The sequence below is a fragment of the Tachyglossus aculeatus genome, chromosome 9 (genome assembly GCF_015852505.1).
Source record: "Tachyglossus aculeatus isolate mTacAcu1 chromosome 9, mTacAcu1.pri, whole genome shotgun sequence".
In the NCBI taxonomy this organism is placed as follows: domain Eukaryota; kingdom Metazoa; phylum Chordata; class Mammalia; order Monotremata; family Tachyglossidae; genus Tachyglossus; species Tachyglossus aculeatus.
This window is the reverse complement of record NC_052074.1, coordinates 53,493,411-53,517,530: the sequence shown is the minus strand read 5'-3', so window position 1 is coordinate 53,517,530 and position 24,120 is coordinate 53,493,411. Positions and strand designations below refer to the sequence as shown.

Genomic DNA, 24,120 nt, shown 5'->3' with positions numbered 1-24,120 from the left:
TTAGCTCTGCCACTGGCCAGCTGAGGGAAGTTACTTAAAGCTCCCTGGGTCTTAGCTCAGTTCCTTCATCTTTAAAGTGGGGATAAGAAATCTGTTCTCCTTAGGAGCAACATGGAATAGGCCTGGGAGTCAGAGGGTCTGGGTTCCAATCTTGGATCTGCACTTGCCTGCTATGTGACCTTGGGCAAGCCACTTAGCGTCTCTGGGTCTCAGCTCACATTCCTCATTTTCAAATGAGGGTAAGAAACTTGTTCTCTCTACCTCTTAGATTGCGCCTCATATGGAACAGGGACTGCACCCATTCTGCTTATCTTATAAATACCCTAGCGTTTAGCCCAGGTCTTGGTACCTAGTAAGTGCTGAATAAATGCCACAATTAATTAAAATCATTTTCCCAAAGGCAAATGAACTCTAAAAGACAAAAATGATATGCCATCTCTGCCATCGTAGATCAGTAGAGGAAGAGATAGGCATGTTGAAGACACATTATAACTGTTGGGGTGGATGTCATGGAAGATAACTGTCATGTGGAGAATCCTGGGTTAGAGTGTAACAGTCTCCTTGCAAAACTAGCCAATATGAAGAGTTGTCTCTGACTTCTCCATACTTATGAACATCAGAGCAATGAAAAATCCTCTGACAAGAGCCTTAAAAAGCAATGAGAGTGGTATTTTTTATTTCTGTCTTCCTGCTGTGGGGTTGCATAAACACTTCAAACCCCTTAGAGTATGAGAAAAGAATATCTATCAGGTCTTGGTAAAGTGGACGATAATTAAAAGTTCACTCACGTGCACTGTCCTATCACCCAGAATATAGACTTCAGGTGATTTGCAAAGGCAGTGTTGCAGTATGAATGAAAATTTAACTTGAGGAATCAGAGAGCTTGTTTCTTGGACCATCAGAAGTTAGATATTTCCACCTTTGTGGCCACATGTAAATTTGACTTTATTCATCATTTGATTATAGAAGGGATCTAATGTTCTTTAAGTCTTTATTTATCACCTCGCTTTAGTGAAATTAAGTGTGCATCAGACCTACATTAGTTGGGTCCTGTTGTTTTATATTCTCCTTGGACCAACTCATACTGACGAAGGCCTCTCTCAGAAAGATATCTTGAAACTTCAGGGGTATAACCTAGTTCAAGAAACAGAGCGATCTCATTTATTTTCAAGTGACCCAGGTGCGGACTTGTTCAGCTAACCAGTTCAGATGTGACGATGGCAGGTGTATCCCAGGCACCTGGATCTGTGATGGTGATAATGACTGTGGAGATATGAGTGATGAAGATCAAAGGCATGGTTGTGGTAGGTGTAGTAAATCAAGTCCCGTACTTGATCTGAGCTCCAGGGATTGGCATTAAAGCGTGTTTGGCTTGTTATGGGTGAAGGAATCTGGGGGTTGAAAAAATTCCTCTTCAGTTGAGGAGACACTGTACAGACATCTTTTCCAAGATTGGTCTTTGGTTTTTTTTTTATCTGAATTATTTGCTGTTTTTCATTTTGACATAAAAATGTTTATCCATTTCTGTTCATTATTATTATTGTATTTGTTAAGCACTTACTATGTGCCAAACACTGTAGTAAGTCCTGGGGTAGGTCATTTGTATGGGCACAGTGCCTGACACTCATGGGGATCAGTCTAAATAGGACGGAGTAGGAGTTAATCTTCATTTTACAGATGAGGAAACTGAGGCACTTAGAAAAGCTAAAGGATTTGCTCAGAGTCACATAGCAGACAAATGGCAGAGCCTGGATTAGAACCCAGGGCTTCTGACGATAATCATGAGAAAGATGGTTGTTTTCCTAAAAAGAAATACGTATTACAAGACTAAACATTTCCAAGGCCACATATCATGGCAGTGTGCATCATTTGGGGGTAAAGTTAGGTTTTTAGAAAGCCCACCTCTGACCATGAGGATGGATGTCAAGGTGAGCAGTTATCACACAGTTTCTCCAAGAATCTCGGTTCCATTGTCAGTGACAAAATCGTGTCCTGGGCGGACCACTGACCTGCCCCAGTGTGACATTGTTCATGGTCTCATGATTTGTCATATTGACTACTGTCTTTGACTCTGATAATCCCAAGAAGCATCATTCATTCAAATCGTTGTAAACTGTTTTGAATCATTCATCATTTGACATGTGACTGAACATTTTAACGTCCAACAATGCTATAACAGTATCTTCTATTACCAAGAGCACATTATGAACATAGGTTGAGGCTCTCAGGAGACTCCCACCCCCACAACCTCTGTATAAAGTCGAAAAGCAGAAATCATACTGATATTGGCAGGCTGATGACTTCCCTCAGTCTTCATACTCTCAAAATGAGGGTGTTCCATTTTGCCCAATTTGAGGCTGAGCAAGAAGGTTGGCCGTAACACTTGACAGCTGTGGGGAATGGATATTGGCACTTTTGTTGTTACTTTTTGTTCTCCCTTTTGTTGGCCTGCTTCCAGGCTCCCAAGAGTAGACAGGATAAAATGACTTTTTCCCTCCTCCTTTTTGTGATTGTAACTGCACCTAGCCATTCCTTTCCTTTCCCAGTCAGGTCATCTAGTTTAAAAGTCCGTGTTTTCTCCTGATGGATTGAAAACCCTCACCCATTTCTGGGTTTTTTGTTTTTTTTTTCCCTAGCATCCCGTATCTATGGATGGGGAACATATATCTAAAACCTTTGGAAATGATAGGCATGTGATATTGCTTAGCTCTGGAAAAACTTGATCTAGGCAGTGATTGTGAATATATCACATTTTCAGATGATTTTAGGAATCTGTCTCAGGGAGGAAGACCTTTAAGTCAGATGGAAGTCAGGACTCTCAGCTTTATTACAATGATTGTGTTAGGGGATCAGTCCTGAGGCATAGGATTCCATGAATGTGTATTTGTTTCAGCGAACCGCAACTGCACACGCTCTGAGTTCACATGCGTGAACAACAGGCCCCCACTTAGGAGATGCATCCCCAGAGCATGGGTCTGTGATGGAGATGCTGACTGCAGCGATGCTCTTGATGAGCATCAGAATTGCACCAGGAGACCTTGCACCGAAAATGAGTTTACCTGTGAAAATGGACTGTGCATTCGAAACACTTACAGGTATGTAAAAAGTCTCAAACTCCTCTGGAAGACTAAAAGGGCAGCATCTTGTAAGACTCTACACCCAAAGAGCAATTTCATTTCAGTGGAAGTTCAGGCAGTGTATGTTGTTAGATCTATCACTTGCAGTTTGTGTTCTGGAAATTCTTGACGGCAGTTTGGAGTCTGTTTGATTTTGTTAGTCAAGGAGTGTCCTCAGAATAGAACTAATCAAAATTTTGTAGGATCAGATTCCACAGAGAGGAGAAAATTAAAACCTAATTAAATATTCTGCTCTCCCACTGTTTTATAGCACATTTGTCTTAATGTAAGCTATAAACTGCTTCATTTTTTTACCTTATTATTAGCATTAAGTACATATTTTGTACTGTTAACTTTGGTTGTCTAAAATATCTATGATACTTAGGCTTGTTAGTGATCCAGGGGAAGGATTGCAGAAGACATAGTTTCGACAGGTTTTACTTGACTGTAAAATTACTTCAATTCTCATTCCAACCTTCTCTACTGTTCCTTCCTTCCGTCACACTTGTCGTCGTGCAGCTGATTTGCCTTTGTTCAAATAAGTTTGGGTTTCTGCTCCTCTCTCCTGAGCTGCCCTCTGGAAGTTTGGAATTACTTTTCACCTCAGGCAGTGACAGCAGAAAAAGTACTTACCTTCGTCACGAATCCTGAGTTACGGGTTTTCAATAGCTCCAAGTTTTGCTTCATTCAGTGGTCTGAAGGCTTCAGAAAGTATGACTGTTGTGTGACGTGCTGTCACTTGGTTGGCTTGAGTAATAGGGAGGGTCAGCCAGAGAGTTTCGGATTCATACTGTTCGCTGAGGATGGGTAGGGTAAATAGTTTTATTACCAATCTTTTGTTCATTACCGCCTCTGACGTAGAACTTTAATGAGTCAGCCGTGTGTGGCTTACTGGAGCAGTGACCCAGTGCTGTGTGTTAAGTCTGAAAGTCTTTTGCTGAAACTCTCCGCCCACTGGGTCAGGCCTGATGTAGAGGAAGTAAACTAGTATTAATCCTTGCCACTTGGGTAAGAGTTATTCACCACCTCCTCCTCCAGCTTAATAATCCACAGGATGCATTGTTTCTTGGTTTTCAGGTGTGTGGGTGTGCATGTTTGTATACCCTTCCATTCAGAGTTGATGTTCTTAATGATGACGTATCTCTATGTGCTAGTGAGTCTGAAATGTAAAGATTGCCCTTCATTGTCCCGTCGCTTTTGCAACCTACAGTTCCTGGAGCCATTTTTTGTGTGTCTCAGTCTCTCTCTCTCTCTCTTCTCTGTTATTCTCATTCTTAAATTCTCTGCTCTAAGTTGGTGAATAGGTCCCCAGAGTGGACAGGCCTGCCTCAGCTTGTGCAGCCTCTGTATGGATGGTGACAGGAAGTCAGATTTGAGTGTGGAGGGCAATGCTACTGCCTGAGGAAAGAGCTTACTCTGGCTAGCTCTGCAATTAAGTGGCTCTGAGAGTTTTGAACTGAGTTTTAGGTCCCCTCAAACACTGACCCTACCCTGTTCGGTGACTCATGAATCCTGTACTTTCCCCCAACTATTAGTGTGTTATACCCAGTAGGTGCTCAGTACATATCACTTGCTACTACCACCTGCCCTGCCCTTCCAGGTGTGATAGGCGCAGCGACTGTGGAGATGGCAGTGATGAGAGGGGGTGCATTTATCAGCCCTGTCAACCTCACCAGTTCACCTGCCAGAATGGGCGGTGCATTTCCAAGGCCTACACCTGTGATGGGGACAATGACTGCGGCGATGAATCGGATGAGCTGGAGCACCTCTGCAGCACCCCGGAGGCCACCTGTCCACCTCACGACTTTAAGTGTGACAACGGCCACTGCATTGAAATGGTCAAAATCTGCAACCACCTGGATGACTGTGGGGACAACAGTGATGAGAAGGGATGTGGTAGGTTTATTGAGCAGAGGGAGGGTCCAATAGCAGTTTCTCAAAGATTTGTTGAAGATTAGTAGTAGTCAAGAGAAGGTCGACTGTGCTTTGTGCTTTGAGTGTCTCTGGCTCTTTGACTATTCATTACCCCTCCTTGGCCATTATTTGAATCCCTTCCCCCTCCACCTGTGACCAAGGAAACACTGGACTCTAAAGTGTTAACTGCAGACCTCTGTTGCCATGGTCTATGGGAATGATCAAGTAAAGTTTAGCAAGCAGCAGTCAACTATGGTAATTTTCCTTTTTTTGTGCATATTTGAGGCAGAGAATAGTTCAGAAAATCAGAAGGAATTTTAGGGAGCCTAGAGTAATTCAGGCAGATACAAGTTCAATGAATTTTTGTCTGTATGCAAGGAGTAGGAATATGATCCGACATTATATCCCCACTTAACATCCAAATTGTGGTTTTTGAGTACCGTTTTCCATCTCCGACTGTTTGCCTCAGATTTGTAGAGGTGGTGACTTCTACATGCTGCATACTTCTAAGAAATGAGCTGCTTCAGCCTAGTAAGTGATTTTAGCTCTCCGCGTCCAATCAAATGGAGAGCTGGCTCCAGGGAAGCCATCCTCAGTTTTACACAGTCAACAACTCTGGTTAAAAAAAAAAAAGTTTGAAAAAGATGTTGAAACTATATTGGCTAAAGTGATGTCTTGAGTTGTTTCTGACAATCCACTCTGTCCCTGTTTCCTTTTAGCATGGGTGACTTAAAGTTGGCTGACTGGAGATGGGGATGCTCATTTCATTTATTCATGTTGGGATTATCCGGTCACTGCCTCGAACTACCGAGTACCCACTCTGTCTTTGTTCTGCAGGCATTAATGAATGCAGCGACCCGTCCATCAGCGGCTGCGATCACAACTGCACAGACACCCAGACTAGTTTTTACTGCTCTTGTCTCCGTGGTTACAAACTCATGTCTGACAAACGGACTTGTGATGACATTGATGAATGCAATGAAACACCATCAGTCTGCAGTCAGATGTGTGAGAACACGGCCGGTTCCTACATCTGTAAGTGTGCCCCAGGTTACATCCGTGAGCCAGACGGAAAGAGCTGCCGGCAAAATAGCAATATCTCGCCCTACCTCATTTTTAGCAACCGTTACTACCTCAGGAATCTTACTACAAATGGCCAGTCCTACTCCCTCATTTTACAAGGGCTGGGCAATGTGGTGGCCCTGGATTTTGACAGGGTGGAAAGGAGATTGTACTGGCTTGACTTGGAGAAGAAAGTCATTGAAAGAATGTTCCTGAATGGGACCAGCAAAGAGACTGTCATAAACAACAATCTGCCCTACGGCGAAGGTCTGGCTGTTGATTGGGTTGCTAGGTAAGACAGTGTTAAATTATGAGTGATTAAGAATCTGGTTTGTAGCTTAATAGGGGATCGATTCTGTTTTCCCCTTTGCTGTATCAAATGACCCCAACTAATGCCATTTGTCATCCTGGCTCATTCCACAGTGGGTGAAAAAGTAAGGCTCAACTAGATTGGGAATGCTTGGTTTCAGAAATCTGGGCTTTTGTGTTTATGAACAATTTAACATGACGAGGGTGGGGAGGACACCGTGGGAGGCACAGAGCCAAGACTCCAGTAGGAACCAATATTGTTAATGATGATGGATTACAATTATGAATGGAAGGGGAAGAGTTGGTAGCTTATTCAGGGAGGAGAGTAGTGGGTTTATTAAAGTCCAGCCAAAGCCTTCAACTTTATAAGAATTTATTCATGAGCACTACAGACTGCCTGATTCCCTCACCACTCACCATAAGCAGCAAGGAAGGCTGGATTCAGGGTGGATTCAGACCCCTAGGTGCCCTCTCTCTTAGAGCAGGACAATCACTGTCTCCTTTCCTGTCAGGCCTATGGCATATGGCTGCACGTAATGGTACCACTGAGGGCCACAGTGTGGGTCACCTGTACTTACTCAGGGTATCCTGGAGTGGGGTACTCCCTCCCCATCAGCTGGCCTTTTCTGGCAATTCTTAGCTCATTTTTTGACAGGGGCTCTTGATGTGGGCCTAAGGGGAAATCCTTTATTTCTTGAGCATCCGAGTTTCCTAGAATTCCTTGTTTCTAGGCCACCAAATAAAGGGAGGCTGACTTTACATATTCCTCTCCACAGAATATGCTCAAGTGGCCTTGAAGGTAGATTTCTGGCTCTGTGAAGGCACATTTCCCGGGAAACCCACATCCTCACATGTCATTACTCTGAGAGGATGGTGGAGTCTTGGCCACCCAGAGTTTGTTTAACTCTGGGACTGCTCACGCTTTTACTTCATATCTGCCCAGAGTTGCCTTCATGGCTCTTGAGAGCCAGCCCTACTCTAGTTGTTGACTGCGTAGGAAAGCTGCGACCGTAAAGCAGGTGAATTAATGTTTTGCTGTCTGCCATTTCAGAAAGCTGTACTGGCTGGATGCCTACCTGGATGGCCTCTTTGTTGCCGAACTTGATGGTCGATTCCGGCGAAAACTAGCCGAGCATTGTGTAGACTCCAATAACACCTTCTGTTTTCAGAATCCCAGAGGGATTGTCCTTCATCCCAGATACGGGTATGGAATTCAGGGAATGCCACCTCCCTGCCACCATTTCCTTGATCCCTCTTCTGAATTGCTGAGTCTCAAGGTCTCTTCCTGGGCTTTCTGTTTTGTGGTTTGATACTCAATCACCTATGATGCTGGAGGTGTTAGCCACTGATTATCCTTCTTAATTTCTCCGGGTTGCTACCCTTACCTCCCTGTGTGGGATTCATGGAGGGAGGTGGAATTGTGGTCAGCTACTTCTTCGCTGCTCTACTGTCTTCTCTGCTGGGCTCCTCCATACTGAGTTGAGGGGCCCTCGGCCCATGTCAGCAGAGGTTGTTCGCTCCCCAACTCTGCTCTGTGACTTAACTCTGTCCAGTTGTAGTGAGCTTCAAGGAATCAATTAATAATTGGGATTTGTTAGGCACTTGCTGTATGTGGACTGCTGTGCTGCGTGCCTGGGAGAGTCTGATGGAGTTGGTGGATATGATCCCTGTCCACAAGATAATTCAATCTTGAAAAATGCAAGAGTACAGTCCATTTCCTTTACTTATAGTCTCTTTTGTCAGTGCTCTGCACAGAGACACAAAATAAACTTGGAGAATGGCTTGGATGGCGGTGTTGCCTAGTGGAGGGGTACGGGGTTCTAATCCTGGTTCTGCCCCTTGTCTACTGGGTGATCTTGGACAATTCACTTAATTTTTCTGTGCCTCAGTTATGTCATCTGTAAAATGGGTATTAACTTTTTCTCCTTCTGACTTAGACTGTGAGCCCCATGTGGAACAGAGATTGTGTCCAACCAGAGTATCTAATGTCTACCCCAGGGCCTAGTAATGTGCGTGGCATGTAGTAAGCACCTACCAAGTATCATAAAAAAACTATCAAGGCTATTCAGGCTGTCTAAAGACCCACAAAGGAACCTCTCTCATCCTTCTGGCCTGCTCCTCTTTTCCTTTGTTCCATCACTGTCTTCTCCCCAAAGGGGCTCCAAAGCAGCCCTTTCTGTTTGAGTTCCTATAGCTTTAAGATAGGAGGCAGGGAGTCTTGGGCTGCTGCTAGCTTTTGCTTCAGAAACTGACCACAATGTTTGCTCAAATAGGCAGGTGTTTTGGACAGACTGGGCCAACCGACCATACATCGGCAGAGTGGGCATGGATGGAACGAATAAGACAGTGATTATTTCTACCAAGCTCGAGTGGCCCAATGGAATCACCATAGATTACACCAACGACAAGCTCTACTGGGCAGACGCCCACCTAAACTACATTGAGTACGTACATAGAGAAGAATAAAGCAACTGGGTAAACTGTTCATACCCAATTTCTGAGGTAGAACTTTTGCACAGCTAATTAATCCTCCCCTTCTTCAGCTGCCCGTGTGACTCAGCAGTTGGTTTAAGGGTGCCTCCACACTAACACTTGGAAATAAATTGCTTAACACAGAGTAGCTTGGGATCCATTTTACTGTCTGTGCGTATGGACAGCAACATGCAGCATACATGAAAAAAGGTCTACGTATAAGATGCTGATAAATCCAAAAGGAGTGTTACTTGGAAATAGATCCCATTGATTTTTACTGAAAATTGAAAGTCACCCCTAAAACTCATAATTGGGCATAATGTTCATCAAAATGATGATGCTTCTTGATTAACTTGCGTCTAGTCCAGATCTAGAACAGTAGTTGACTCATAGTAAGTGCTTAACAACACTTGCATAATAACAATAATAACATAGATGCAGTATGTACAATTTCTCAATAATACATATTTTTGGATAATATAGAAGACAGCTTATACCTCAAGTAGACTATGGAAAGATCTTTTGCTGCATGATTGGAAAAGTGTTTCCCAGTAGCATTTGACAACGTGGAAAATTTAAATTATTCCTCTCGTTATAAACCAGGAAAGAGTGGAGGAAATCATTCAGTGTGTTCCTCTGTGGACAAGATTATATTTAAGTTATCCCAGGAAGCTCCTTAAGGAGGAGAAGATTTGAAAATACATGGTTTTAGAAAGTTGTTACATCGGAAGCCCTTTTTATTTGGTTCAACCATTTTGCCAAAGGTTTCTTTCAGATTTTGTTTGGACGATTTACTCTAACAGCTACCCACTCTTTTCTATAGTGAGCCAGTGTTCCTTACAAACTGGTCTTTTAATGGGGTATCTGGGGCACCTAGAGACTAGGCAAGATCGAGACATGCATAAACATTACAGTTCCTATTTCTCCTAATGGGGTTCTGCATTCTGTCCCCTAGAATTGAGCTGCTAACTGTTTTCCACCGGCTCTGTATGGGCTTGATTCTTTATCGTAGGTTTTGTCTTTATAAGTAGTGACTTTCTCCACTGTTCTCCTGATTATTAACCAACTCCTGTCTCAAATTCAAAATGTGGGACATCTTAGTGATAATTTTAGTCTCTGGCATCAGACTTCTGGATCAGAGTCATCCTTAGCTCAGAGGCTGAAAGTTCTAATCCTAGGAAGGCTATGGATTTGATGTGTGGCCTTGGGCAAGTTACTGTAGTCTCCGTGGGTTTTTGTCTCCCTCTGGAAAGCGGGTTTAACCATTTTCACTGGTTGCTTTGTAGGGTAACAAAAAACACAAATCTTAAAGCCCTTGGCAAACAGTAGTAGAAATAGTATTTCTTAAACACAATGCTGGGATACAGACATGGTCCCAGTCTCTCAGAAGGCACATAATCTAAGAGTAAGTGGTGGGGAAGAGGGGGTTGGGCAACAGACACTTAAGGAATGAAGAAACAAAAATATAAAGACAGGATGACAACTACGACAGGAGCGTCAGGATTTCACGCTCTACATGGCTAAGACTGACTATCACAGAAATCATAGCTGGGGCCATAGCAGTGATCTCGACATTCTAATAGTTGAAAAAAGCAAACAAGAGTGTTTATAGACCACAAGATGAATGCTTCGTTTGGATTTTGCAGGACAGGAATATGGTTCAGGGGGTAAAAATGCTTCTAAGGTGATGACACCTCAGAGAAATGAAGAAAATGACTTTCTAGTTCAATCCCAGAATTCCTTCTGAATTCCTGCCTGAACATCAAAATAGGGGATAATGACTGAAAGATATTTATTGTTTTTCCCAAATTGGTATTTCAGAAAATGCACTCTGAACCTCCAAAGTATCTACCCATCCATCCAGTTTGTAAGAAACAATAGTCCATCTTGAGTGTGGTCTAATTATGCATAGAGTTGTGGGGTAACATTTATCCAGGTGTGACTCATTTCTCCTGTCTCTGTAGGTTTTCTGATTTAGAAGGACGACATCGGCACACAGTGTATGATGGGACTCTGCCTCACCCCTTTGCTATTACAGTGTTTGAGGACACTATTTACTGGACTGACTGGAACACAAGAACCGTTGAAAAGGGACACAAGTACGATGGCTCGGACAGAGCAGTGTTAGTGAACACAACGCACAGACCATTTGATATTCTCGTGTATCACCCCTACAGACAGCCAATTGGTGAGTAGGTAGATTTAGAATTGCGTTCTTTTACCCCATTCACTTGTTTGGGGCATCTTGTGGAATGGGTCAGCTCCTGGTCTGCATGTTCTATCCTAGTAGTGAGAAGCAGTGTGGCTCAGTGGAAAGAGCATTGGCTTGGGAGTCAGAGGTCAGGGGTTCTAGTCCCGGCTCTGCCACCTGTCAGCTGTGTGACTTTGGGCAGGTCACTTGAATTCTCTGGGCCTCAGTTACCTCATCTGTAAAATAGGCATTAAGACTGTGAGCCCCACGTGGGACAACCTGATTACCTTGTATCTCCCCCAGTGCTTAGAACAGTGCTTGGCACATAGTAAGTGCTTAACAAATACTATTATTATCAAGAGCTTAGTACAGTGCTCTGCACACAGTAAACAGTCAATAAATACAATTGAACGAATATATAGTAAGTACTCACTGTATGCCTTACACTGTGTCTGTCCTATTCTCTGGATATCATTTATTAGGTTTCCTAAAGGACAGCATGTGTGCAAGGGGATTGGTGTGAATCCTAGTACAATGGGGCTGAAGTGAGCCTGTTGAGGTCATTTAATCTGTTCTAGGCCAAGCTGCACCATTCACCCTTTTTTAAAGATATACCCCCATTTTATAAATCGTCAAAGCTGTTCCATAGTGAGCCTGTCAAACCTATTCCTTCAGATTGTCGCATATGTGGTTATGCGTTCGTCTGTGGGCTGCACTTAAAAAGAGCTGCAAATTTAAACATTAATAGCAATCAAACCTGGTACTAAAAGTTGATGATGGAGTTTCCAGTCGAGAATGATGGATGAGCCTCGGTACTAAAGGGCCAGGGCCAAGAACCTGAGCAATCAATTATAGCCCAGGGCCACTTGCACTCTCTTATTCCTGTCAGCCTTATCCAGTGGAAAGAACACTTCTCTGAGAATCAAGGTGACCTGCCTGGGTTCTAGTCCTGGCTCTGCCCCTAGCTGACTACTGTTGACAAAAACCACACATGCAATTTACAATGTGTGGCTCATTACTAAATAGAACGAGAAGCAGCCCAGCATAGAGGAAAAACACAGGCCTGATAGTCAGAGGACCTGAGTTCTAATTCTGGTTCTACTTCTTGTTTGCCGTGTGATGCTGGGCAAATCACTTAATTTCTCTGTGTCTCAGTTTCGTCAACTGTTCAATACCTATTCCTCCTCCTACTTAAACTGTAAGCCCCCTGTGGGACAGGGACTTCAACTTACTCGGTAAATTTGTATCTACCCCAGTGCTTAGAACAGTGTTTATCAAATAGTAAGCACTTAAATATCATATTCTCAGTCTCTTTTGTGGGCTCCTCCTCCCCCTCCCATCCCCTTACTGTAGGGGTTCCTCAAGGGTCAGTTCTTGGTCCCCTTCTGTTCCTTGAATGAGCCATCTACACATGCTACCTCGAATTCCTCAACGCCAACTCTCTCCTCGACCCCCTCCAATCTGGCTTCCGTCCCCTACATTCCACGGAAACTGCCCTCTCAAAGGTCACCAGTGACCTCCTGCTTTCCAAATCCAACGGCTTCTACTCTATCCTAATCCTCCTCGCCTCTCAGCTGCTTTTGACACTGTGGACCACCCCCTTCTCCTCATCACGCTATCCAACCTTGGCTTCACAGACTCTGTCCTCTCCTGGTTTTCCTCTTATCTCTCCGGCCATTCATTCTCAGTCTCTTTTGCGGGCTCCTCCTCCCCCTCCCATCCCCTTATTGTAGGGGTTCCTTAAGGGTCAGTTCTAGGTCCCCTTCTGTTCTCTATCTACACTCACTCCCTTGGTGAACTCATTCGCTCCCATGGCTTCAACTATCCTCTCTACGCTGATGACACCCAAATCTACATCTCTACCCCTGCTCTCTCTCCCTCCCTCCAGGCTCGTATCTCCTCCTTCCTTTAGGACATTTCCATATGGATGTCTGCCCGCCATCTAAAACTCAACATGTCCAAGACTGAACTCCTTATCTTCCCTCCCAAACCCTACCCTCTCCCTGACTTTCCCATCACTGTTGACGGCACTACCATCCTTCCCGTCTCACAATCCCACAACCTTGGTGTCATCCTCGACTCCGCTGTCTCATTCACCCCTCACATCCAATCCGTCACCAAATCCTGCCAGTCTCACCTCTGCAACATTGCCAAGATCTGCCCTTTCCTCTCCATCCAAACCGCTACCATACTCATTCAGTCTCTTATCCTATCCCGACTGGATTACTGCATCAGCCTCCTCTCAGATCTCCCATCCTCCTGTCTCTCCCCACTTCAATCCATTCTTCACGCCGCTGCCCGGATTGTCTTTGTGCAGAAACACTCTGGGCATGTTACTCCTCTCCTCAAAAATCTCCAGTGGCTCCCAATCAACCTACGCATCAGGCAAAAACTCCTTACCCTCGGCTTCACGCTGTCCATCACCTCACCCTCTCCTACCTCACCTCCCTTCTCTCCTTCTACAGCCCAGCCCGCACCCTCCACTCCTCTGCCACTAATCTCCTCACTGTGTCTCATTCTCGCCTGTCCCGCCATTGACCCTGGCCCACGTCCTCCCCCTGGCCTGAAATGCCCTCCCTCTGCACATCCTCCAAGCTAGCTCTCTTCTTCCCTTCAAGGCCCTACTGAGAGCTCACCTCCTCCAGGAGGCCTTCCCAGACAGCCCCCTCCTTCCTCTTCTCCTCCTCCCCCTCCCCAACCCCCCCACCTTACCTCCTTCCCCTCCCCACAGGACCTGTATATAGGTATATATGTTTGTACATATTTATTACTCTGTTTATTTTACTTGTACATATTTATTCTATTTATTTTATTTTGTTAATATGTTTTGTTTTGTTGTCTGTCTCCCCCTTCTAGACTGTGAGCCCACTGTTGGGTAGGGACCATATCTATATGTTGCCAACTTGTACTTCCCAAGTGCTTAATACAGTGCTCTGCACACAGTAAGCGCTCAATAAATACAGATTGAATGAATGAATGAATGAATGAATATTCATCATGAACGAGAGGATAGCAAGTTGGGGATAGTACTCAGTATATCTGTTACTTTGTGTTTGAGAGGCAGCATGGCTTAGTGGAAAGAGCCTGGGCTTGGGAGTCAGAGGTCATGGGTTCTAATTCTGGCTCTGCCACTTGTCAGCTGTGTGACTTTGGGCAAGTCACTTCACTTCACTGTGCTTGTTACCTCCTCTGTAAAGTGGGGATTAAGACTGTGAGCCCCACGTGGGACAACCTGATTATCTTGTATCTACCCCAGTGCTTAGAACAGTGCTTGGCACATAGTAAGTGCTTACCAAATACCATTATTATTATTATTATTGAGGATATAATATTAGTGGGTGGGGATTTCATGAGATCCTTGGCATTGGTCCAAAAATAGAAGGCAGGGAGGGGGAGGAAAGGCAGGCATGGGAGAGAGGAAAAAAAACACAGACCAAGAGAGACAGAGGTACAAAAACCCAGGCATGCACACAAGAGAGAAAAGAATAACAACCCCTGTCCTCACCCAGAGGATAACAAAAGGAACCAAGCTTCGAGGTGCAGAAAGACTGTCCCCTTCTCACACCCCCAAAGGCACAGTATGGCGTAATGGAAAAAGCATGGGACTGGCATTCCCAGGTTCCCATCCCAGGTCCACCATTTTCCTGCTGGGTAACCTTAACTTTAGACATTTAACTTATCTGTGCCTTGGTTTCCTCATATCTGAAGAATGGGGATGCAATATATGTTCTCTCTCCCTCTGAGACTGGAGATGGGAAAAGGGTCGTTATGATTCATTACTATGTGCCAGTACAGTGCCTGACACACAGTAAGTGCTTAACAAGTACCATTAAAAAAAAAAGATTTTCTTAACACAGTGCTTGGGATACAGTCAGTGCTTAATAAATGCCATCACTATTCACGACTTTTTGCTCTGGGCTGGAGGAATCGTGGCTGCAGCCGCCATTGCTCTCTCAGATCGGCATGGAAGTCCTCAATGCTGAGTGACCTCTGGACCATGGAAGCCCAGGAGAGCATCATCATCATCATCAATCGTATTTATTGAGCGCTTACTGTGTGCAGAGCACTGTACTAAGCGCTTGGGAAGTACAAATTGGCAACATATAGAGACAGTCCCTACCCAACAGTGGGCTCACAGTCTAAAAGGGGGAGACAAAACCAAACATACTACAAAATAAAATAGAATAGATATATACAAGTAAAATAAATAGAGTAATAAATATGTACAAACATATATACATATATACAGGTGCTGTGGGGAAGGGAAGGAGGTAAGATGGGGGCGATGGAGAGGAGGACGAGGGGGAGAGGAAGGAAGGGGCTCAGTCTGGGAAGGCCTCCTGGAGGAGGTGAGCTCTCAGTAGGGCCTTGAAGGGAGGAAGAGAGCTAGCTTGGCGGATGGGCAGAGGGAGGGCGTTCCAGGCCCGGGGGATGACGTGGGCCGGGGGTCGATGGCGGGACAGCAGTAGCCCATCCAGCCCAGAGCAGGATCAAGGAGTCATGTGGCCCGCAGAGGTGGCAAGTGGGAGCCTCCACTTCCTGCTGTAGCCAGGTGGCCTTCGGGTCACAATCAGCAATGAGTTGCTCTTGCTACAGGCCTCATCCACAGTGTCTTCAGGTTCCACTCTCCTTTCTTCCAGGCCTTTCAGTTTGGAAACATTCCTTTCCATTTAATGTAGTTCCCCAGTATGAATGAAAGAAGGGATCGAATTGATAGGCAATTTCACGTCTGGAAAAAGTAATTATTTGAACAACTAACTCAAAACTAAGGCAGTGGTGAAATTCTGAGCATTGTATAGCTATTGAGGGAAAATTGGTTCACTCTGTTTTTTTCTTTTAAATCAAAAGACTAGAAAATGACATGATTTAATGATGCTTGCAATGAACATACATTTAAAAAGCTAGGAACAGGCAAATTGAAACTATAAATGGCAGCATTTATGGTCAGGATAAGGCATTCAATGAAATGAGGCCTTTTCAGATGACCTCTAAACATCCTCGAATGAATAAGCAAATCAGGGTAAGAGCATGAGGAAAAAAAATCTTTAAATTGAATCTGTTTGGGGGGCTAGAAAGGGAGCGCTTTCTTGGAGGTGCACCCCAAAGTCTCCCAGCCCAGGCTTCCTGTTGTCACTGTGTCTCCTGATTTCTGTGTTTTCCAAACTCCAGTCCTGAATTCCCACCATGCTGCCAGCCTCAGAGCCTCAGAGAGCAGACAGGCTGGAAGCAGATGAGGGAAGCAGGGCAGAACTCCCAGCATTTCCAGGAAGCACCTGGTATATCAGACAGGCTTTCAGACCAACTAGGAGTGGCACACCAACATAATTATAATAATAATAATAATAATAATAATAATAATAATGGCATTTGTTAAGCGCTTACTATAGCCAGCGATCCATGTCTGGGTGATCTGTAGTTCAAAATACAGTTTCTAGCAGACCTGGAAAAATGTGTCAGAAAGCATGAGGGGCCACTTCTTCTTGACTAGGATTAAAAGCGAAGCAACTTCTTTCTGTTGGGACATAGGGAAACTTAAGGGCTTGTTCTTTCTCTATTTCATTTTTTTTTTCCCAATGAGCTTAAGTTTTGGCCCGTGCAGTCGTAGCTTAGGCCCAGTTTACCAGAATGCCCCTTCCTCCTTTTAGCCATTCCTACTCTCCACCACTGTTCTCCTGAGCCTTGGCCTCACAGAACCCAATTCCTGTCCAAAATGCACAACTCACTTTGAAAAGTAACATAACCCAAGACTCTAAGTTTATTGGATTTTTCTAAAGCCTGCAGACTGATTTACTAAAAGTTCAGTGTGGTTTCCTGTAGATTCTGAATCTATGAAAGAATAGCAATTTACAAAATTGATCTTCTAGGTTATTGAGGAATCTATCTTTCTGTCTCTTCACTCTAAAATATTGGAATGACTCCCCTTGCTATCAGATGAGGGTTTCTCCTTACCATTTTGTTCCTATTCCTCTCACCTTTAGAGGTCCTTATAAGGGAAACAAACTGTAGGCATTTTAGAGAAGTGGATCAATAGGGAAATAGAGTTTTTTTTGGTTCTGTAAGAGAAAATATCAAAAATTGCATCTTAATTTTAGAACTGGATCTTGGAGAGCCGTGTGTTGAACCTATTTATTTTCCCGTCTTTCTTCAGTGAATAATCCTTGTGGAACTAACAATGGAGGTTGTTCACATCTCTGCCTCATCAAAGCTGGTGGCCAGGGTTTTACCTGTGAGTGTCCAGACAATTTCCAGACAATCCAGCTTGGGAGTGCCACTCACTGCCTTCCCATGTGCTCCAGTACCCAATTCCTCTGTGCTGACAGTGAACGGTGAGATGCTTCTCCCCCTCATTTACCCTTGAGGAGTTAACAACTTTGGGATCTGGCCTCAGTAGAGAACCAGGTTGTCTCAAGAACAGTCCTGAATGTCCCTGATCTTCCTGTCAGTCATTTCAGAAAGTCCATTTCAAATGTTTGAAAACTAAAAACCACGCACATATAATTGGTGAATGTAGGCAAGGAAAAAGTTCTGCTTACTCCCTCTATAAAATTCAAGGGCAAGGCATATACCCAAGGTACTGTGAGAAATCACAATAAATCCATAGCTTGATGTTAACCTTTTTCGTGGATTCTCTGACTTGGACTTCTTATAGCAAGTATGGTTATAGGTACAGTTGTGTTGGGAATATTTAATCTGGCAGTGTTTGATCCTTGGATATCCTCTAAACTATATAAGCTCATTGTGAGAAGGGAATGTGTCTTCCAGCTCTGTTGGGTTGTACTCTCCCAAGTGCAGTGCTCTGCATTTGACTGTAAGTACCACTGATTGATACCAATAAATACCATTGATTGGTAGCACCCCTAATAATGCCCATGTGCTACCCAAAGTTTGTGCATTCAACTCCACTATTCAGTAGACTTGATTGAAAAATCTTTGGATGGAATTACCAGTGTTCAATGTTCTGGTGTGATCATATGGGATGCTCTTTGATCTGAGAAGTGTTTCTTCTTTCTGTAAATTATTTTAGTGCCTATCTCCCCACTAGAGCTCCTCAAGAGCAGAGTTAATGTCTACACATGCTAATGCACTCTCCACAGCATGTAATGCAGTGCTCTGTGCTCCTGTTAGGCTCTCAGTAAGTACTCTGGATTTGATGGGTTCTGTTTACTCCCTGCAGGTGTATTCCTATATGGTGGAAATGTGATGGGCAGCGAGATTGTCGGGATGGCTCTGATGAACCCTCGACCTGCCCGCAGCGCTTCTGTCGCATTGGACAGTTCCAGTGTAGTGATGGGAACTGCACTAGCCCGCATTTCCTGTGCAATGCCCTGGCCGACTGCCCTGATGGGTCAGATGAAGACCACGTTCTTTGTGGTGTGTTGGATTTTCTTATACTCTGACAGATAGCTGACCTCTAAACAGGATTACCTTAGAGGTATAAAGAGGCCAGTAACAAAAGATTGACTCCAATCTGCTCTGGAAGAGAATATTACATGTTTAGGGGTTTTTTAGACTGCTTAGACAAATCCATGATAAAATCAACCCCATGCCGCCTCCCACCCCTGACATTTTTTTTGTGTGTGAGGCCCAACGTGCTCATAGTATATTTTTGCCTTAAAAGGTGATTGACAAACCGTCATTATTACAAAATGAGCACCCCCAAGGAGGCATTGTGAGCCCCCTTGTGAAGAAAGGCAGAAAAAATAAAAATTGAGGGAATGGCCCAGCTCCCTAACTAATATGTTTTCTTTCATGGGAATAGAAAAGCCTGCAGGTCGTTAGATAGGAAGCTCACTTAATTGAGCTGTATAATCCAATTGGTGGACAGCGAACATCAAATTGGGGCAATAATGAAGGCCTGTAGATTTTCTTTTGGCATCATAGATCCTTCTTAGTAAGTGCTTCCCCTTTCCCCCTCCACCCACGACTCTCCCCCAACCCTTTTTGGGATACGCTGCTGGACTGAGCAGTGCACAGTACCTGTCAAGGCCTCCAGTCCTCCCCGAGTATGCCACCTAACTGAGAAACCTCCACTCTCCCAAGGCTATAACTGGCATTTGGTTCTTGCAGTGAATCACCAGTGTGAGACCCACCAGTGGCAGTGCGCAAACAAGCGTTGCATCCCTGAGGCCTGGCAGTGTGATCGAGACAATGACTGCGGGGACAACTCCGATGAAGACAGTTCCCACTGCGCCAGCAGGACCTGCCTGCCGGGCCAGTTCAAGTGCGACAATGGCCGCTGCATCCCCCAGTCCTGGAAGTGCGATGTGGACAATGACTGCGGAGATCACTCGGATGAGCCTATCCATGAATGCAGTGAGCATTAGCCCAGTCAGAGTTGTGTGTAATCCTCAGGGTTAAATAGCGGCAGTCATGTTTGTTTAAGTTTTAGTGAAATAGGGTGGATTCCAGGATTTGGGGATGGTTGACACAGAACACCAACCAATTGGAAAATAACCTTTCCGCTGTTTTATATCTAGGATCCCCAGCTAGGACCTGGGAAATGGTCAGTAGCCTTGTCCTTATTTCTTCTGTCCCCAGTCAAAGAGGGAGCCCTTGCTTACTTTTGAGGAGTTATACCTTTGGTATCTGGCATCATTAGACCCATTAGACAGAGAAGCAGCGAGGCTTAGTGGAAAGAGCTTGGGCTTGAGAGTCAAAGGTCATGGGTTCTAATTCCGGCTCCGCTACTCATCAGGCAAGTCACTTAACTTCCCTGTGCTTCAGTTACCTCATCTGTAAAATGGGGATTAAGACTGTGAGCCCTACGTGGGACAACCTGATTACCTTATGTCTACCCCAGTGCTTAGTTCAGTGCTTGGCACGTAGTAAGCGCTTAACAAATACCATCATCATCATCACTGAACATTGTGTGATCTTGGACAAGTTATTTAACTTCTCTGCCTCAGTTTCCTCATCTATAAAATGGGGATTGAATACCTGTTCTTCCTTCTACCTGCACTCTGAGCCCTTGTGGAACAGGGATTGTGTCTGACCAGATTGTCATGTATCTACCCCAGTACTTACTACAGTACTTGGCACATAGTAAGCACGTAACAAAAAGTCAACAGTCATAATAATAATAATAAGAAGAAGAAGACTGGCCAGTAAGGAAGATTAAATTTTGGTTACTTGGAATCTGGGTTCCAAATAGAAGTTAGACTATCCCTCTTCCCTAGCATGTAGGTCAAGCCATTTACTTATGCAGCGAGGCTTTCGAATCTTCTGCGTCTGAATCCCAGGGGACATAATTTAGTACTTGATGTTAGTAAACTAATGAGTGTGGGCATCCTACTTGGAATGGAAAAGACAGTAGAGGGAAAAACAAATAGCCATAGAGTGGGACTTAACAGAGTAGGGACTAAAAATGCTTTAAAGAGCCAATGAAGGCAAATGTCAAATGATATGGCAAAGTACTGGACAGCTGGAAAATAGCAGTAGAAGACAGAGCAGGAAAGATTGCGACTCCAAGAGGGAGAAACATAAGTAGGAACAGGCACTGTGGGGAGTAAGGGCAGCAAGGGGCAGTGTTACAGATGTAGGTGGGAATCCTGTCATACTGATTTTTATATACTACACCAGCATCCAATTCTAAAATGTTGCCGTAAGTAGCTTCCTCTTTCCAAGGACTGTATGTTGGTGCTTTCTGTTAATATCGATTGAATTCTACCAGCCAGCTTCTAGGTCTGGGTAGCAGTTGTTGAACCTGAGAACAATTTGGATGATGGTTCTGACTAAGCCTTGCCTCCTTGTGTTTCAGTGGGGCCTGCCTATCGCTGCGATAACCACACAGAATTCAGCTGTAAAACAAACTATCGCTGCATCCCCCAGTGGGCCGTTTGCAACGGCCATGATGACTGCAGAGACAACAGTGACGAACTAGGCTGTGGTGAGGTTGGGGATGGGTCTTTATTAGTGAGGGGGGAAAAATGGGTGATTTCTCCTGGGCTGCCATATAAAGGGGGAGGTAGGTTCTCTTAATTAGACTCTGGGTGTGGTTTTTTCCAAAATATGAACTTCTGATCTCTGGTGGATGATTCTTTAGTCTTTATTTCCCAGACCATTTAAATTTAGAGGAAAAAGAGATGGAGATCCAGACCCCACTCCCCACCCCTGTTACAGGACAATTCACTCTCATATGCTGTGTCTCTAGTGTATTCACTTTGATTTTCTGTGTTCCAAACATCTCTCACACTTACTATGTGATTTGCTAGACTTGCACCTGGGACTCACAGCTCTAAGAGCATAAAAACTTTTGAAGTGTCCAGAGGAGAGTCCCAGAGATATTAAAAATTTGGAAAATAGTATCTAGGTTAGGTGGATAATTATGTCTGGATCCAGCCTGAACAGGTACAGTAGGGGAGGAGTAGAATGGTGTAGATAATGTTGAGGTTATCGGGTCGATGACAAGGTGATGTCATCAAAATCACTGTAGCAATTTTGATGTATACTTCAGCCCCATCCTTGTTGTTAGCTGGGCTCCAGGAACACTTCATTTGCCCAAGGACATTGTAGCAGAAATTTAGATTAGCTACAGATACATTGTCTTCAGAGTAAAGATCGCAGAACACTGAAAGAGGCTACTGAGTGAGTTGGTGGGATCCCCTTACCTGATGTCTATGAGAATAGGTTGGGAAGGTATCAATCTAGGGTGGCTAGGGAGCAGCCCTGCCTGGAGAAATTCCTGTAAGCTTTATGTGTCCAACCTGATTAGCCAGCGCTTAGTACAGTGTCTGGCACATAGTATGTGCTTAACAAATGTAATAATAATAATAATGAGCAGTGGTAGTTCCTTGTAGCAGTGCAATTCTCTGACTCCAAAGTGGCGTAGATCTAGCTGCTTGAAAGTTGTGCATGGAGGCATATTAAATCTCAGTCACAACTGTGTGGTTTGCAGAGGAGATAACTTGCGCTCCATCAGGAGATTTCCGCTGCAGCAATCACCGGTGTATCCCACTTCGCTGGAAATGTGACGCTAACGATGATTGCGGAGACGAATCCGATGAGCAGGACTGTGGTGAGTTTTCAGATATGTATTTATTGGGTGCCTAGTATGTGTTCACTGTACTAACCTCATCCTCACCCAGGAAGAGTTACATGGAAGTCTTCCCCATAAAGATTTTTTCCATTCTAACCAAGACATATGACAGCAGTTGGTCTGTTCATTCATTCATTCCTTCAGTCATATTTATTGAGCGCTTACTGTGTGCAGAGCACTGTACTGAGCACTTGGGAAGTACAAGTTGGCAACATATAGAGACTTTCCCTACCCAACAGTTGGCTCACAGTCTAGAAGGGGGAGACAGACAACAAAACAAAACATGTGGACTGGTGTCAAGTCATCAGAACAAATAGAATTAAAGCTAAATGCACACCATTAACAAAATAAATAGAATAGAATAGTCTGTTCTGCTGCATTAACAACGTTAATGCCATGACATCTGGAATAAAGGGTGGAGAGAAATTTTAGTTCTAAATGCAAACTTAATAAATCATCCAAAAGGAAAAAGAAATGAAAAAGCTGTACAGTCTGGATAAACAAAATAGAGGGGTTTGAATTTCCCCACTTCTTGACTGTGCTCACCTGCTGGTGGAGATACTAATTAGCAGTGAAATGGTCAAAAGGCCAGCAAGGGCAGAGAGGTAAAGGAAGCTGAATGATGTAGATTGTCACAACTGGACAGTCAGTGTCAGAATCGAAAATTACAGGTATTTTGAAAAGGGCTGCTGGCAGCCTTCCCCTTGCTTTCTGCCACTCAATTAATTTGAAGTACAGCCATACAATTATGTCTTCAGAAATATAGGGAAATTTGCATTTACTCAAAGAGTAGAGAACAGAAGGTTCATTTCACTTGCAAATGTCTGTGGGACCCCAACGTCCTGCACAAAGACTAAAAAGCAGCCCGGGACCTTATTGTTGACAAGAAAATATTGTTGACTTCTGAAAGAGGTTTTTTTTACCAAATCCTAAACTGCAGCCTTAGGGCCATTTCTTGTAATGAAGTGCAGTCTTTAATGAGGGATTGCTCTTCCTGGGACTGGATATTTTGTGGTCTCATTCGAGAAGATAAGTAGCCTAATGGGCATCATTTCCCTAAGCAGCAATTTATGCTTTGCACTGCCCAATTCTACGTTTCTAGAGTGGTGGGATGTTTGCCTTTATTAATGGCTCTTTACCTGTGACTTCCTCTTCTGATTATTCTGCATCTCTCTTTCCAAGCCCCCCGGGAGTGCACAGAGAGTGAATTCCGTTGTGACAATCAACACTGCATTCCTTCTCGCTGGTTATGTGATCATGACAATGACTGTGAAGACAATTCAGATGAACGGGACTGTGGTATGTATCTGCTTAGGGTCAGGGGGTTGAAGGGAAATTTCATTCTAGGCAGAATCATCTTCCCAGAATACATGTTATAAGAGAAGATCCCTTAACATAAACAACTTTCCAGAGAAGACTGTTGATGGTATTCCCACAAAATGTGACATTTAGCTTGAATCAGAGCCAACATGGACTTGATCAAGGTTCCCCAAAGCACAGACCCCTGATGAGCTGGGGGAGATTTCTGGAGAACGCACAATGCTCTCATACCCTTCTCTTCCCACCCTGGATCTCCCCATTCCAATGCAAACTTTTGGAGTAGAGAATCTGGATCGAAGGTAGTGTGTGAACAGGAGCAGAATGTAGAAAAACAACAAAATGTTAACTTTAGTGGCAACACACTAAAAGGGTTGGGAAAATGGCATGAGATTAGATTGCCCCCCAAAAATGCAAATTTAAGACCAGTTATGTGAAAATAAATTTGTGATCCTCCAATTTCATATAGTTGGAAGTGGCCTTCTGGAGGATCTTGATGGAGATAGTTGCTCTAAAGGTTAGGGAAGTGGATTATTTTTAGAGCTCTTGTCAGTACATGTGGAGCCAACCTGAGTTAGTGCAAGAACATGATTAGAAGGGTTGGAAATTCTAGCCCATGGAGTAAATTATTACAGAGATGAGATCCTTTAGTATGGAGAAGAGAAAATTAATGGGAAACTTAATACCTATCTTCAAATATCTGG

General features: G+C 44.0%; 1 protein-coding gene across 3 annotated transcripts in view; it reads left to right on the top strand.

The window, feature by feature from the left end:
- Positions 1–24,120, top strand: part of LRP2 (LDL receptor related protein 2) — a 176,663-nt gene that overhangs the window by 122,077 nt on the left and 30,466 nt on the right. For all 3 annotated transcript variants that reach the window (XM_038751850.1, XM_038751849.1, XM_038751848.1), the window contains exons 47-59: positions 1,173–1,304; positions 2,894–3,095; positions 4,717–5,012; positions 5,868–6,384; positions 7,453–7,605; positions 8,675–8,845; positions 10,838–11,061; positions 17,213–17,390; positions 18,239–18,435; positions 19,132–19,377; positions 20,822–20,950; positions 21,959–22,078; positions 23,282–23,398. In XM_038751850.1, the coding sequence (XP_038607778.1) occupies positions 1,173–1,304; positions 2,894–3,095; positions 4,717–5,012; positions 5,868–6,384; positions 7,453–7,605; positions 8,675–8,845; positions 10,838–11,061; positions 17,213–17,390; positions 18,239–18,435; positions 19,132–19,377; positions 20,822–20,950; positions 21,959–22,078; positions 23,282–23,398 (2,682 nt within the window). The remainder of the gene's footprint in view (positions 1–1,172; positions 1,305–2,893; positions 3,096–4,716; positions 5,013–5,867; positions 6,385–7,452; positions 7,606–8,674; positions 8,846–10,837; positions 11,062–17,212; positions 17,391–18,238; positions 18,436–19,131; positions 19,378–20,821; positions 20,951–21,958; positions 22,079–23,281; positions 23,399–24,120) is intronic.